The following is a 14,107-nucleotide window of genomic DNA, read 5'->3' as shown; positions in this document are numbered from 1 at the left end:
TTCAGAAAACAGCTAAGCTCTGATTGGTTGTTACTGTGATGTCATCTTCAGTCGACAGAAAGTGGCAAAATGGCCGCCCCCTAAGATGGATTTAAAAAAAAAAAAAAAAAAAAAAAAAAAAAAAAAAAAAGACTGGATTTTGCTGCATAACTCATATTCCACAAATGAATATTAATCAGAATGTCATGTTTACATGAGTGAGGTCACTTCTAACATATTCCTGTCAAGAAATGTTTCTGGTTGACTTCCACTTTAAAGGGCAGGCCACCTCACGACGCCCTTGTTGTCAATACGCACGCGTCAACTCTCATCCTCGGACTCATGCTTCAGCTCAGACTCATGTTTTGAAAACAGAATACGACTTCTTTTTAGGGTCCCGGACTTGAACGCAGCACATGAACTGATGGACGAACGGTGCATGTGAGAAATCAGTGAATGAAATCCACCCGATTATTAATCAGCCCCATTATTTCAGCCTTCCTAATGTTACGGAGAACTTGTGGGTAAAGAGAGCTCTGGACAGCAAAGAGAGTCTACAAAAAAAAAAAAAAAAAAAAAAAGGCTAGTTGGCGTCTTACTGAGCTAGCGCCTGAGAGAAGAGCAACCAAATGAAAACCGCTTGGATGGGAGTGAATGAAAGACAAGAGACAGGCGACAAGGGAGGGATTAGTCGAGTCATGCGTTGCTGAGGAGATGTCGTTTGGTCAAATGGCATGACCAAAACTGGAGCCCGTTTGGCTTCCCGACAAAAAGGGGGCGGGATCAGAGGCAGGCAACCCATGCATGCACACTACACGGAGGCAAGCAGGTCAATACGAGGCATCCCAGGAAGAAATAAATACATGACCCAAACAAATGGACTGAGTCTATGAAGCAAAGAAGGTGTCAGACCAAAAAAAAAAAACAAACCAAAACGAAATGGTGTGTTTTCACAGTGCACATCATCACATGAAGTGGCTTGGAGACCAGCTGCTTCCAACTTACTTCCATATTGCTGTCTAGTGATCCTGCACTGCTGCGACGCCCCCGCTTGCCTGCCCGAGACATGCAATACCACAGATTAGAGATCGACAGCAACTGTGTTGAGGCCACCTGCCGCTCCAGTAGGGGGCAGCGCAGCCAATTGTGACTGTGAGTAAGGCCCCGGTATGGGCGGGAAGTGGCCGGACAGTCGGCGGGCACGCTGGCTGTTTCTCAATATGCATTCTTGTGTACGCCGGAAACTTTGGACCGCGTCGGGTTTCCGATTCAAAGTCTTAAGTCTTGCTGCTGAATCGTGCAGCGGTGACTCCGGGTTGGCCGCAGCTATCCCATGCGTTGTTCTCGGTGATCGTTCTTTCGAACGGTGACTTCTTTTCACCGGTGGTTATTGAGAAACAGCCACAAACCGCCACTGAGACGTAGCGTCCTTGCGCAGGTTACAATTTCAAGCGCTTTTCTGACTAAAAGGCTCAGAATTGGAATTTAAACCGCCAATGGATGAAGTCAGATCGGGCCACCGGATCCCAAAAATATGGTTTCTTGCATGTTATACCAACATCCCCCCCCGACGCTGTCTTGATTAAATGTGACCAGCTTTCAGTCCCAAATGACCAAAACAGCCTCAGTGACAGTCACAAAGGAAGGGATACATCAAAAGCAATACAGTGGCTGTTACACATGGGGATGTACAGGCATAGAGAGGTCTGAGGGCTGTCGTTGGGCACACTCAGCCAATGATACATGACCAGTAATTACACATGAACAGGAAAATACCTGATGTGTATGGAAATAACGGTAAATACAACATGGAATGTAGTATGGCAGGAAAAGAAATAATAATAATAATAATAAAAAAGAAACCCCCAACAAGCAACATCCTGCATGGAAAACAAACTTGACTGATCGATCACTTTTGCATTTCAGTGAGACAGACCCTGGATTGGATTTCATTTAGTAACTTCACGTGGCTCCTTTTTGAAGAAATGTATTGCTTTGCGTCAAAGACGCAGCGGTGCTGTTATTCATCCTCAAACAGAAAGCCTGGACTAACTTGTTCGAACAGCAGCCATGAGGGCAGATGCGTTTTGCATGACAAATACTCATGAGAGGAAACGGGACACGATTGCAACTGAAACCATCATGACGATACGCTTTGGATGAAAGAAAATGCAAAGATGTAAAGCAGTGGTGTCCAAACTACGGCCCGGGGGCCATTTACGGCCCACCGGCCATTTTTTTCAGTGGCCCGTGACATATGCTAAAAATTACATTTGACTCGAGTTCAAATCAAATAAAAACAAAAATGGAGATGGTCAAAGTAAGAAGGGAGGGTATCGAAAAACAAGTGCTATTAAAGGTTATTTTAGTTTACTAAAACTAAAGAAAAAAATAAAATTCAAATAATTTCGTTAACGAAATAAAATAAAAACAAAGATGCTTTAAAAAAAAAAGAAAACTAACTGAAATAACTAAAATAAAACTAATTATAGCAAAAATGTCCTTCGTTTTAGTCTTTGGTCATTAATGAGCCTTTGGAGATGATTTTAAATGTGACTTTTAGTAGATTTATTTTGATATAAACTGGAATGATGACGTCGCACCCATGGTGTTTTTTAAATATTGCGCACGAGTAACACAAAAAACAAAACAAAAAAAACAAACAACTAAAACTAATACTGAAACTAACTAAACTAAAAGCAAGCATTTATTAAAGAACTAAAACTAATAAAAAAACTAACAGAACCACCCTGAAAAATAATTAAAACTAACTAAATTTAAAAAAACAAAACTCAAACCAAGATAAAAACTAAAATGAAGAATTCCAAAACTATAATAACCCTAACTGCCATATTACAAATAAATTGGTTTATATACTGTAGCATTTTTATAAACATGCAAAAGCACAAATAAATTATTTGTACAATTTTTAGGACTAAACACAATTTCTCTTCATAACATTACGTGGCCCTTACATCCTTCTGATTTTCTGGATGTGGCCCTCAAATGAAAAAGTTTGGACACCCCTGATGTAAAGTGTATAAGGAAGAAATTAAAGTGAAATATGGATGGACTTGCTCGTCTTCTCATGGTCAGTGGTGAGGGCTGCCTGTCAATTTCATTCTTCACGACACAAAAAATAATAAACAAACCAAAAAAAAAAAAAGAAAACAACCCACAACTAACCTACTGTGAAACCAAGTTTAGATTATGTTTTGACTTTAACATATCATTATGATGCAGGCTGACTTCGCTGTGTTGTTACGGCTACAGAATTATGACTTGTGGGAGTCGATCATTCCAACAAAAATTGTATTCATTGGCAAGCGACTGCAACTATTCTGCTTCCTGACTACAATTTCTTTAAAAAAAAAAAAAAAGAGAGAGGAACCACAAAGAAAATGCGCCTCTTTGCTGTGCGCATTAAATGTTCAATGCTATACAAATTGCTCGGCGTAACCTTCAATCAATTAATTTTCAAGTATAGTTAACCCCTTAGATGAGATTGAAATCGACTACCACGTCTACTATTGAGCTGCAACTGAAAATCTATTCTGTGTCAAATAATTTTTGGGAGAAGCTTGGCAAAACTGTCAAGGGAAAAGCAGATGGCCACAAAAAGGAAACTGGCAAAAAATAAAGCAAGAGTTTGGATATTTTGAGAGAGGATGTTGGTAAGAATCGATCGCCCCATTCAATGACTGCACACGTGCAGTTCACAGTTTCAACTGGCTTCAACTTTTGGTTAGTAGGCTCCATAATATTGACAGTAGGTAGAGAATCTAGTTTTTCCACATACTGTATTCGACTTGACAGAAATTGGACAGTCACGAGATATGTTTCTTGTCAGTGCTGTACAGGGGCAAATTTCAACCGATCTTCACCTTATTTCCTCATACTTGTGTACCAAATTACAATGCGTGTTTGTTTTTAAAAGATGTTTGATGACCAAGGTGACTGAATCCAAACGTTATTATCCCTCGTCAGTCTTCTACCAGTCACAATATAACAATTAGGTTCTAAATTGATGTCTATTTGTCAGAGCAAGACCCACAAAGATTTTAACGACATCCAAGATCATCAATGCGGTCAAAAGTCGTACTGCCGTACCCGTTTTTTTGTTACCTGCCATCAGTTGCAGCTTTCGCCAACTCAAGTAGTGTTCAAGTGTGCAAATGCGCTGACATCTACAGTACTCAAAAGTCCCTATGGGAATTGCCTGTTCTACAGTATTAGCATTTCAGACCTCTAAATGTCCTTTGTCGAGTACCATTAAAACAGTACAACCAACATTAAACTTCATAATGGAAAAAATAATCTGCTGTCACTTTAGGTCACACGAGACATACTTTGTAAACTAAAATGGGTGGGAGAGTGGATTTAAAGATGAGGAGTGGGGCCTCTTAAGCCAATGTAGCGTGCAGTGAAAGAACATTTTGCTATCACGAATAAGTGGATGACAGAGGAGCTCTTTTTTTTCTTCTTTTTTTCTTTTTTTTTTGGTGGTACCTGCTTCGGAGAGATCTCGCAGGGAGCTGCTGAGGGCACTCCTCTTCAGCCCTTCGCCCATGGCGTAGGTGTCATCCAGACTTGCGCGGTTCATGCTGCCGTTTCCGCTCTCTTTCTTCAAGCCGGAGCTCTGCGACATGCTGGGCCTCACCACCCCCTTCTGCTTCTCAAGCTCGGCTGCGGAAAGGAAACCAAAGAGCGGCCGAGCTCAGTGCTGGTGGCGGGTGCTCACCCAGTAATGATTCAAAAGTTTGAGGTAGACATTTAAAAAAAAAAAAAAAAGTCTTAATGTGTCTCAATCAAGTCCAGAAGAAGTTTCCCTTCAAGATTGGTTAGCAAAAGCAAGAGTGGGAGGAGAGTGTAAAAAAATAAAATAAAATAAAATCAGCTCACATTCTATTCTGTATTTCTCCATTTCTTGAACCTCAGCAATGGACTCTCGCAGGTCGTCTGTGAACTTTTTGCGGTCCTGGGGGTTGGGCGCGTTGAAGTTGATGAGGACTTTGATGTCCGCACCTGGGATGGCTGACGTAAGTCTGATTCCATTTGGGTAATCTGCAGAAAGGGAGACTTGTTAACATGTACGCATCCTCGGTTTAAACTGGGTTGACTCAAAGTTGACAGAAGTTTGTTACGACATCTGTGAGGACGGACTGGTGTAAAAAGAACAAACTCTCTAACTCATTTGCTCCCAATAACGCGTAAATACGTTTTTTTAATGTCTTAAGTGTCCCAAAGACATATTTATACGTTTTTTTTTTGTTTTTTTATGCTAGAGCATACAGAAGTCTTTGATGCAGCCTCTCAACTGCAAAGAACGGTTGCAGAAATGCTAGTTATTACACAAACGGCCAGCAGGTGGCAGTAGAGCAAAGGAGATCAACCAGGGCCATCTAGAAAAAAAGCTCAATTACTTTGAATTTTAAATAGATTTGTGAAAACTGATGAAACTTAGCTCTCTTCTAATGCTAATTGCTGCAGAATGGAAACAGATAGAAACATACTTTTTTTTTTCCTGATGAAAGAAGATACTTTAATCTTTCTTTTGATAGGTTCCATGCTTTTATAGCAATTAAACACAATACTCTGTGGGCCTTGCAAAATCAGTCAAAATTCAGTAAAACAGTCGGAAGCGAACGGGATTGCGAAATGTGAAAATGGCGGCGAGCGAATGAGTTTTAAAGAGGAGGTCAAACTTAAACATTTCTTGCCATAATATGTTGTATGTGAGCTCACTAGTCTAAACATGGCATTCTGGTTTAATATTGCATCAGTGGAATATGAGTTATGCAGCAAAATCCAGCCGTTCTTATCCATCTCATGGGGCGGCCATTTTGCCACTTGCTGTCGACTGAAGATGACGTCACAGTTGCGCAGGGCTCAGACAACAACCAATCACAGCTCACCTGCTTTCTGAAGCTGAGCTGTGATTGGTTGGTACCCGAGACCCGATCAACTGTGATGTCATTTTCACTCGACAGCAGGTGCCAAAATGGCCGCCTTCTGAAATTAACTGCTGGATTTTGCTGCTTAACTCATGTTCCACTAATGCAACATTACCCACAATATCGTATTTAGACTAGTGGGGCTGCATAGAAATTAATATTTTCAATACATTTTTTTTGGGGGGGGGTTGATTTCCCCTTTAACCTAATAAGTACTCGACAGCAAAATGATGATGATCTCGTCTCAATTTCCTCAAAAATTCAACACAAAATTTTTCTGTTGTACTTGAAGTAAATTGCCTCCAATTAACTTGTTTTTCCTCCTTTTTGGCGAGCAGAGAGAAGATATGCCCTTTTTGCTTTTGTTATAATTAGGTGCATAAAAAAGAAAAATGCCAGCGGGTACTAGTAAGCCCCCAGGACAACATGAGTAGCCCATGGGTCTGCTCAAAAAAAAAAAAAGAAGCTCACTAGTGATGGGACACTGTGATTTACTAAAAATAATTAAAACAGAAGAAAGAAGTTAAGGTAACACAAGTTATTAATTTTAACGTACACATTTCTCCGGTACCATTTTTTTTTTCCAAAATAAAATAGATTGTGTTCACTACCAAAAAAAAAATGCTGATTTTATTTCTTCGAATATATATATTTTTTAAAAAGGTCATTTTAGAGCTTTAAATTTAATACTGTGATATTTTTGCTTACGATTATCATACTGTCAGAATCTAATCCTGGCCCATGCCTAGTTTGCATGCTTGAACATTTTTCCACATGTTAGACTGACTGGTCTCCAGTGGTTGTGACAAACGACGTTCATCCAATCACATTCCAAACGTACGCTTTTCCTTTCCTCCCTTTTCCATTTCGGCCAATTCCTTTCCCAGATGAGCGAAACCGACTCAAAAGGACTTACACTGGTTTTCAAACAGCATGACTTGCATCCCGTAGAGAGAAAAGGACTGTCTGAAGCTGTATGTCACCGAGTTCTTCTTCTTCTGAAAAATCTTTGTCACCTACAAACACAAAGCGTCAATCGGGTGCGAATCGCTCGATGGCAAAGAAGGTTTGGAGAGGAAATTGGGAAAATGGACATTTTACCACAAGTAGGTCATTGAACAGAAAGATCTCCCGCTGATGCAGGCCCAGCTTCTGGAGCTTGTTTGGATCTGGCACTTCAAAGAGGCGGCAGTAACACACCAAGCGGCGATGGGGCAGTGATAGAACCTTCCGGTAGGGGGGAAAAAAAAAAAACAGATCAGCACAATGCAGTCAAATCGGATGATAACGAAATGTGAAGTACAGGACTGTCTCAGAAAATTCGAATATTGTGATCAAGTCCATTATTTTCTGTAATGCAATGAAATAAGCAAAAATGCCATACATTCTGGATTCATTACAAATCAACTGAAATATCGCAAGCCTTTTATTGTTTTTAATAATGCTGATTATGGCTTACAGCTTAAACAAAACTTAAATATCCGAGCTCAAAATATTAGAATATTTCCTCAGACCAAGCAAAAAAAAAAAAAAAAAAAAAGCCATAATCAGCAATATTAAAACAATAAAAGGCTTGCAACAATTCAGTTGATTTGTAATGAATCTAAAATGTATGGCATTTTTGCTTATTTAATTGCATTACAGAAAATAATGGACTTTATCACAATATTCTCATTTTCTGAGACGGTCCTGTATATGCAGTAAGCAGTATAGATTTTGTTTGGGTAACTTACACATCCCAGGCCATGATGGAGTGATCCGATCTAAAAAAGCAAAGCAAAGCAAAAAAAAAAAAAAAAAAGGTTAATAGCATCAAAATATAATCTACTTATGCCCATTTATAAAACTCACGAGGACACGAGAGAGTATGTGAGAATGGCTACAAAAAAAAAACAAAAAAAACCCCCAGAAACTTCTTTCGCATGTGACATTTGATGACTATCATATTATTGTATGAACATTTCAAAAGCCTAAGTGTGCTCCCGGGACAATCCCGCCACTAAAGTGCGATGAACAATTAAGTTTGAGCTCCTCCCGTCGTTACTGGTGCAGCTGATTTCATCCCACTGGAAAGCAAGTACTCAGTAGAAGGCAAATCTCTCCCAGAGGCTGCATTATTTATTTACACCGTCGCATGCTGGAGACGCCAGCGTCGACACAATCGTTTGGAAATGCAACCTCGGGGCTGGAACGTTGATAATTAATACACAAAAATGAAATGGCAACTGGCTGGTGAGTCAGTTGGCACTGCAGTCTTTTACAATTTAAAACCGTTCTCTCCCCGAGGCGCAGATGATAATGCGCACAGGTTTTAATTGGACAAAAGCGGCGGGTGATATCTCTGGAGGGCTTCGGGTCTAAAGGTGTGAAAAGGTGGCACCGTTACTTCTTTTTATAGACCGACTTTGATGAATTTGAATTGAGGGGATATTTAGAATAACAAAGTGATTCTGTAAGAGTAGCTGACTAATGGTTAACCTTATCTGACTGTTTCTTGAACTGACAAAGCTGACGACGCTACTCACTGGTTTCTTCCCGACAATGAGCTTCTCAACCTTCTGGACCTGCGACACGTGGTCTTCATTGGTCTTCAGTTCCCGCTTTCGGATCCTCTCATAGATCCCAACCAGCGTCTCCCTGGGGATATCCTCACCATCATCCACACCTGCGTCATACAATCAATAAGAGGAGGAATTATGAATGAATTACACTCATTTATACTGCCTGGAAGAAGTGGACATTTTTTTTGGAGGAACTTGTCACTCACGCAATTAAACATACAAAACCTTGCAAACACGGATTGTAGCACCCTGTCATGTAATAATTTCCCCAAATTGTAATAAAATGTGCACATAATTCCGTCAAAATTGTAATAAAACCCAATAATGTAATAACTTTGCCAGCAATAAAAATAATAACATTTTTACCAATAATGCAATACCTTTTTTACTTTATTGGGGATATTCCATTTTCAAACAGGTCTTTTTTTTTTCGCTCAAAACTGATAATGAAAAACTTGACAGATTTGAGAATCTAAGACTGCTATACACATTTAGAGCAAAAAAAAAAAAAAATGGAGTGTTCAATTTTGGTGGTAAATGTTTCAGAGTTGATTTCAACCCCCAAAGTGTATTTTGCCTGATTTAAATGGAGGTCAGTATTGAAATTATTTAATAATGTAATAAAGTATTATATTTTCAGTAAAAACATAATATTAGTCAGGATTTTTTTTTTATTGTATTTTTTTTCTTTTGCTGTACTAGAATAAAACGTAATGGCGCATCCACAACAGTAGGTGGCACTCTCATTGTCAGAGTTTGTGCAAGGAGTATTAGGAGTACTTAGAGCAATTCTATAGACAAATTATACTATTTATAGTCACGGTGGAGAGTTGGGTGTGTGTGAAATATTTTTATTCTATTACATTTTCAGGCATTACTACATTTTTAGGAAATTATTACATTATAGGGTGCCACCTATGTCCCTCAAGTATCAGTAGGTGTCCTGCTTTGACATAGAACCACTCCCTAAATTATTAAACATGGGTGAAAGGGCACCTGGGCCATGTTGTGTCATTTTATTTTTAAATCTAAAGATTTTTCTCGATCGTTAAAAAAAAATAAAAATAAAAAATGGACAGAAATATGTACAGATTTGAATGTGTCATTTTGTATTGTGATCTTGAAAAATCTCAAGAAAGATGCGGCCTGCTGCACATTACTGGCAACTGGCAAGTAGAGGCCAAACAAACACCTCCTGCCTGCAAGTTTTGCTTGTTGTATCTTTCAGCAAATTCCGAGTCTTGCGCGTATGTTTTATTTTTCTTTTAACCTCTTAAATTCTTGATGAAATCCTCCAGCTTCATCTTCCGCTCGGGCTTGACGTTGGGGCTGTACATGTCTGTGTTGAGGAGGATGATGGCGAAGGCCAGGATGAAAATGGTGTCCGGGTTCCGAAACTGCCGCACCACCGTCGGGTTGCAGATGCAGTAGCGCTGGCTGGAGAGATGACGAGACGCGGTATGAGATTACGTAATGCGGCGGGGAAAGGGATGTGAATAGTGAGGAAATAATTGCTTCAAGAAAACAGGAAGTATGTCGGTTCCTTGTTTTCATCAATACCTTTTCTCTGAAGGAGGAACACCAGTGACAATGGCATCAATTAGCAGTTAGCACAGTTTGATGAAAATTGACACGTTGGTTATACATCACAATCAAGCTCATCCACAGTATAACGTATATAACAGCACCTTCGTCAGCATGTGCATATGCAGAGTGCTGTGCCGCAGTCTAATAAAAGTGAGCGTGCCAGCGTGCGAGTGCACCTGAAGGCTTCGATGAGTCGCTCCACCTTCTGGGCCTCTCCCTGGACACGGATGTGGTTCTGAAATTTCCTGAGGGCTTCATCCAGTTCCATGCTCTGGAAGTCCATTTCATCTACCACACAGCTGCACAGCGCACACACAAATACGGAGAGATAAGAGCGCAAAATATACGAGGTCATGCACGCAACGCGGAGACAAAACACAGCGGAACTTTTATCACATTATGTTCCTGTCAAACGATTCATGTTTGCAAAAGAGAAGGTCGCATTAGCATGACTGGCAGGCTTCAATTAATTAGTTACACAAGTCACAAGATCTTTTTCGACTGCCACTTGAACGCGAGTCAAACAATCATGCACATCTTTTGATCTTGAGAAGATTCATGACAAACCGGATGGATGACAAAAAATGACACTCATAATGTATGTTTTTTGTTGAACCAACGTACAGCATAGTATCCTAACGTTTTATTTTTCATAATACATTTTTCATCTAATGTATAAAAGATTCAGCCTTCCACAACAAACGGTTTGCACAATCAAAAAATAACTACATACTCCTTTTCTTTTAAAGACGGGGAAAAAAATTGCTAAACCGTCAACACACATTAAGTGCAAGAATTCATTTTGTGCCTTTTTTCCCCCCAGAACAATCAACTTAAAAATCAACTTATAGCTACAATGTTTTGCCCTGCATGTCATTCCAAATCTGCAAAAAAAATGATGAGGCCTACTCCCGAAGTCTAGGGCAATAAGTGTGTCAGTGTAACTAAGTCATGCATGCCATCTAGTGGTGAATATTGATATTACAACTTAATACCATAGCGTGTAATCCCATTCGTGGAGGTTAGGGACCGGTGAAAATCCACAGATAATCGATTGACAGTGACATTCAATTGATTTTTTCCCCCCAATATATCCTCACTTGTCTGAACCACTTATCGTCATTAGGATCACAGGTGATCATTTTTATTTCAAACCTCGAAAAAAAAAAGAAGTCAACAGTGAAAAGAAACATGTTTAGAATTCTCCGATCACCCCCCACAAAACCCACAAAAAACATTTGGGCCCGCGGTGCACTAGTTGTCCATCCCTGGTTCAGGGTCTAACCTGCCTCTCATGCTATTGCCGCCTTTCCACTACATAGTGCTGTGCTCAGCTTGGCTCTATTTAACCCAATTGCTTTCACTTCCAAGAAGAGACTCAGCATCCAGAACAAGGCACAGCAACTGAGCAAGCAACACAACATTGCATTTGTTTACACTTTTCATTTCTAGCCTTGAATTCTCAAATGTTTACAATGATGCTGTAAAGTCATCAATAGTAACATCAAAGTACTGTCAAGTGTACAAGGGGCATACTGGATGTCTGCTATGATAGGTAAATGGTTACATTTTATTGCGTAGATACTACTCTAAATGTTTCGGTGGTGTCATACTCACTCCAAAACATCCCTGTTGAACTGTTTCTGTCGATTTCCTAGGAACTCTCCGATCATCTGCCGGCTCAAGCCTTTCCTTTGCAGCAAGAAGTGAGCCACACCAACCGGCGTGTCAGGGATGAAGCCCCTCTCGGTCAAGTATTGGATGCCCTTCTCTGGCTTTCTGATAAATACGCAGAGAATATATGTTAATAATATGTGAAATCCATTCAAAAGCACAACAGGTAGAATGAATCAAAATGAAAGAAATGTGCTTCTTGCAAATTACGGTGTAGCCATATTACAGTTTCATTCTCATCATGCATACAAATCTTGATCCTTGGGCTGCTCGATTATAGAAAAAATAATAATCATGATGATTTTGGTCATAATTGAAATCAGGATTATTCAAACAATTGTTTATTTTTTGGTACAAAACAAGAAAATGTTTGAGCATTTAAAAATACTATGACAAATTAAAAAATATAGAAACACTATAATTATCTAAGTTCCTTTTGAACCAAAAATAATTAATAATAATAATAATAATGATAATTATTATTATGTCTTTACTTATTTATTTATGTTGGCAAAAACCTGAAATTCAGCTTGTGCATTGTACAGTAAGACGATTATTAATGTTTTGGTACAAAACAAGAAAATGTTTACACATTTAAAAAAATATTAAGACTACTTAAAAAAATATTAATACTATAATTATGCAAGTTCCTTTTGGACCAAACAGAATTAATTAATTAATTTATTTATTTATTTAGGAAAAAAATAGAAGTTGGAGTGCAGCATGTGCACAATGCATTAGGATGATTTTTTTTTTTTGTACAAAACAAGAACAAAATTCAAACTTAAAAAACAAAAAAGATGAAGAAAAATTAAATTCTTTGAAACACTATAATTATGTGCGTTCCTTTTGGATGAAACAAAATATATTAAATTAGTTATTTTAAAATCTAAAAAAAGGTGCAAATGTATAAATGTAAACAACTCAAAAATGAGCAATAATCTTTTTTTTTTTTTTTTTTTTTTTTTACGATTATGCTGATTTTGTAATTTTGGAGTGTAATAATTGAAATTATAATTGAATTTCGATTAACTGCACAGCCCTAAGTTGCGGCTAATTCTTACTTGTTGAAGAGATTCAGGCCGATGCGGTAATGGCGCTTGCGAATGACGTCGTTGCTGAAGATGGGCGAATCCCAGCTGTTGCGGGTCTCCTTGTGGTAGGTCTGCTTGCTGAGCGTCTGCTCTCGCAGGCTGTCCCTCGACGAGGACTCGGAGCTGCAGTTGATGGTGTCGTTGGAGTTGGATGTGCTGTTGATGCTGTCGTTGTCCCCGTCGGAAAAGTCCGACTCCGACTTGCTCTGCCGATTCGCCGAGCCGTTGATCGCCAGGTGGCTCTCCAGCTGGCGGTGGCGGTGGCGTAGCGGGGCGTCGTCATCGCGGGACGGCGCCCGTGGCGGAGGTCCGTGGGAAATATGTTTGGGGCTGGCCTGGGACGACGTCACGATGTGGCCGTGGGGCTCGTAGACGGGCGGCCTTTTGACGGAGCCCCGTTCGGAGCGATCGCTTAACTCGGCCGAGCTGTCGCTGGGAGGCTCGATAGTCAACAGCGGAAGGTGGTCCATTCTCAGACGCTGCTCTTGGCACTCCAGAGAAGGAGTGCTGCGGCAGCTTGTGTCCGTGTCGCGACCCTCATCTTTAGGGTCGATAGGCCAGTAGTCCTGGGAGGAGTTAACCGAGCGCAAGCGCATGTCCGATTCCGTGCCGGGGGGCTGCTCTCCCGACCTCGACAGAGCAATGGGAGGCGACATGTCGTCCTCGTCGATGAACAGAGTGACATCACTGTAAGATGCCATGGAGTCATCGCGGATGTGTCCGGCTGCCCGGCGGTGGGACTTCACCTGATAGGGAACCTCCCTCTCCACCTCGGGGTCCGGACCTTCGTCCCCCTGAAGGCTGCGGCAGTTGAGTGCGTCATCTATCGACTCGGCCAAGGATTTGACCTGCCTGGAGAAGGCGTCCTCCAGTTCCGTGATGGCGTCTGTCAGATCGCCCTGCGGGGGCGGATGGGACGCCATGTTGGCCTGCTGGTGGACCTGTATATCCCCACATTCGGACTGCAGCATGGACAGCGGGGCGCCGTCCTCCGTCATGGACACCTGCCTCCCTTCAAAGTAGGAGCTGTGCACTTTCTCTGCGCCCTCAAACGACAACTGCATCCTCATGTTGGACAGAACGATGCGCCTGGACATGCGGTTCTCAGACATGGAGCTTCTGAGACGTTCAAAATTCTTGTTCATCTGATACTGGCGGAAGGCAGTTTGGATCGTGCGAGCCGCATGCCGGGTTATGAATCGACCGCCATATTTGCGCTCAAGCATCTCCACCTGAAGGGAAGATACAAAAAGTGAAA

At 40.7% G+C, this 14,107-nt stretch overlaps 1 protein-coding gene across 9 annotated transcripts in view; it reads right to left on the bottom strand.

Moving 5' to 3' along the window:
• Positions 1-14,107, bottom strand: part of iqsec1b (IQ motif and Sec7 domain ArfGEF 1b) — a 139,976-nt gene that overhangs the window by 1,321 nt on the left and 124,548 nt on the right. For 8 of the 9 annotated variants that reach the window (XM_077512075.1, XM_077512077.1, XM_077512076.1 and 5 more), the window contains 11 exons: positions 12,820-14,081; positions 11,699-11,860; positions 10,258-10,380; positions 9,765-9,931; positions 8,459-8,598; positions 7,667-7,696; positions 7,035-7,160; positions 6,850-6,949; positions 4,882-5,043; positions 4,489-4,665; positions 985-1,034 (listed from right to left, as the gene is read on the bottom strand). In XM_077512075.1, coding sequence (XP_077368201.1) covers positions 985-1,034; positions 4,489-4,665; positions 4,882-5,043; positions 6,850-6,949; positions 7,035-7,160; positions 7,667-7,696; positions 8,459-8,598; positions 9,765-9,931; positions 10,258-10,380; positions 11,699-11,860; positions 12,820-14,081 — 2,499 coding nt within the window. The remainder of the gene's footprint in view (positions 1-984; positions 1,035-4,488; positions 4,666-4,881; positions 5,044-6,849; positions 6,950-7,034; positions 7,161-7,666; positions 7,697-8,458; positions 8,599-9,764; positions 9,932-10,257; positions 10,381-11,698; positions 11,861-12,819; positions 14,082-14,107) is intronic. The other variant, XM_077512083.1, reaches the window with a different exon arrangement.

The sequence above is a fragment of the Festucalex cinctus genome, chromosome 2 (genome assembly GCF_051991245.1).
Source record: "Festucalex cinctus isolate MCC-2025b chromosome 2, RoL_Fcin_1.0, whole genome shotgun sequence".
Classification (NCBI taxonomy): domain Eukaryota; kingdom Metazoa; phylum Chordata; class Actinopteri; order Syngnathiformes; family Syngnathidae; genus Festucalex; species Festucalex cinctus.
This window is presented reverse-complemented; position numbering and strand designations above follow the sequence as displayed.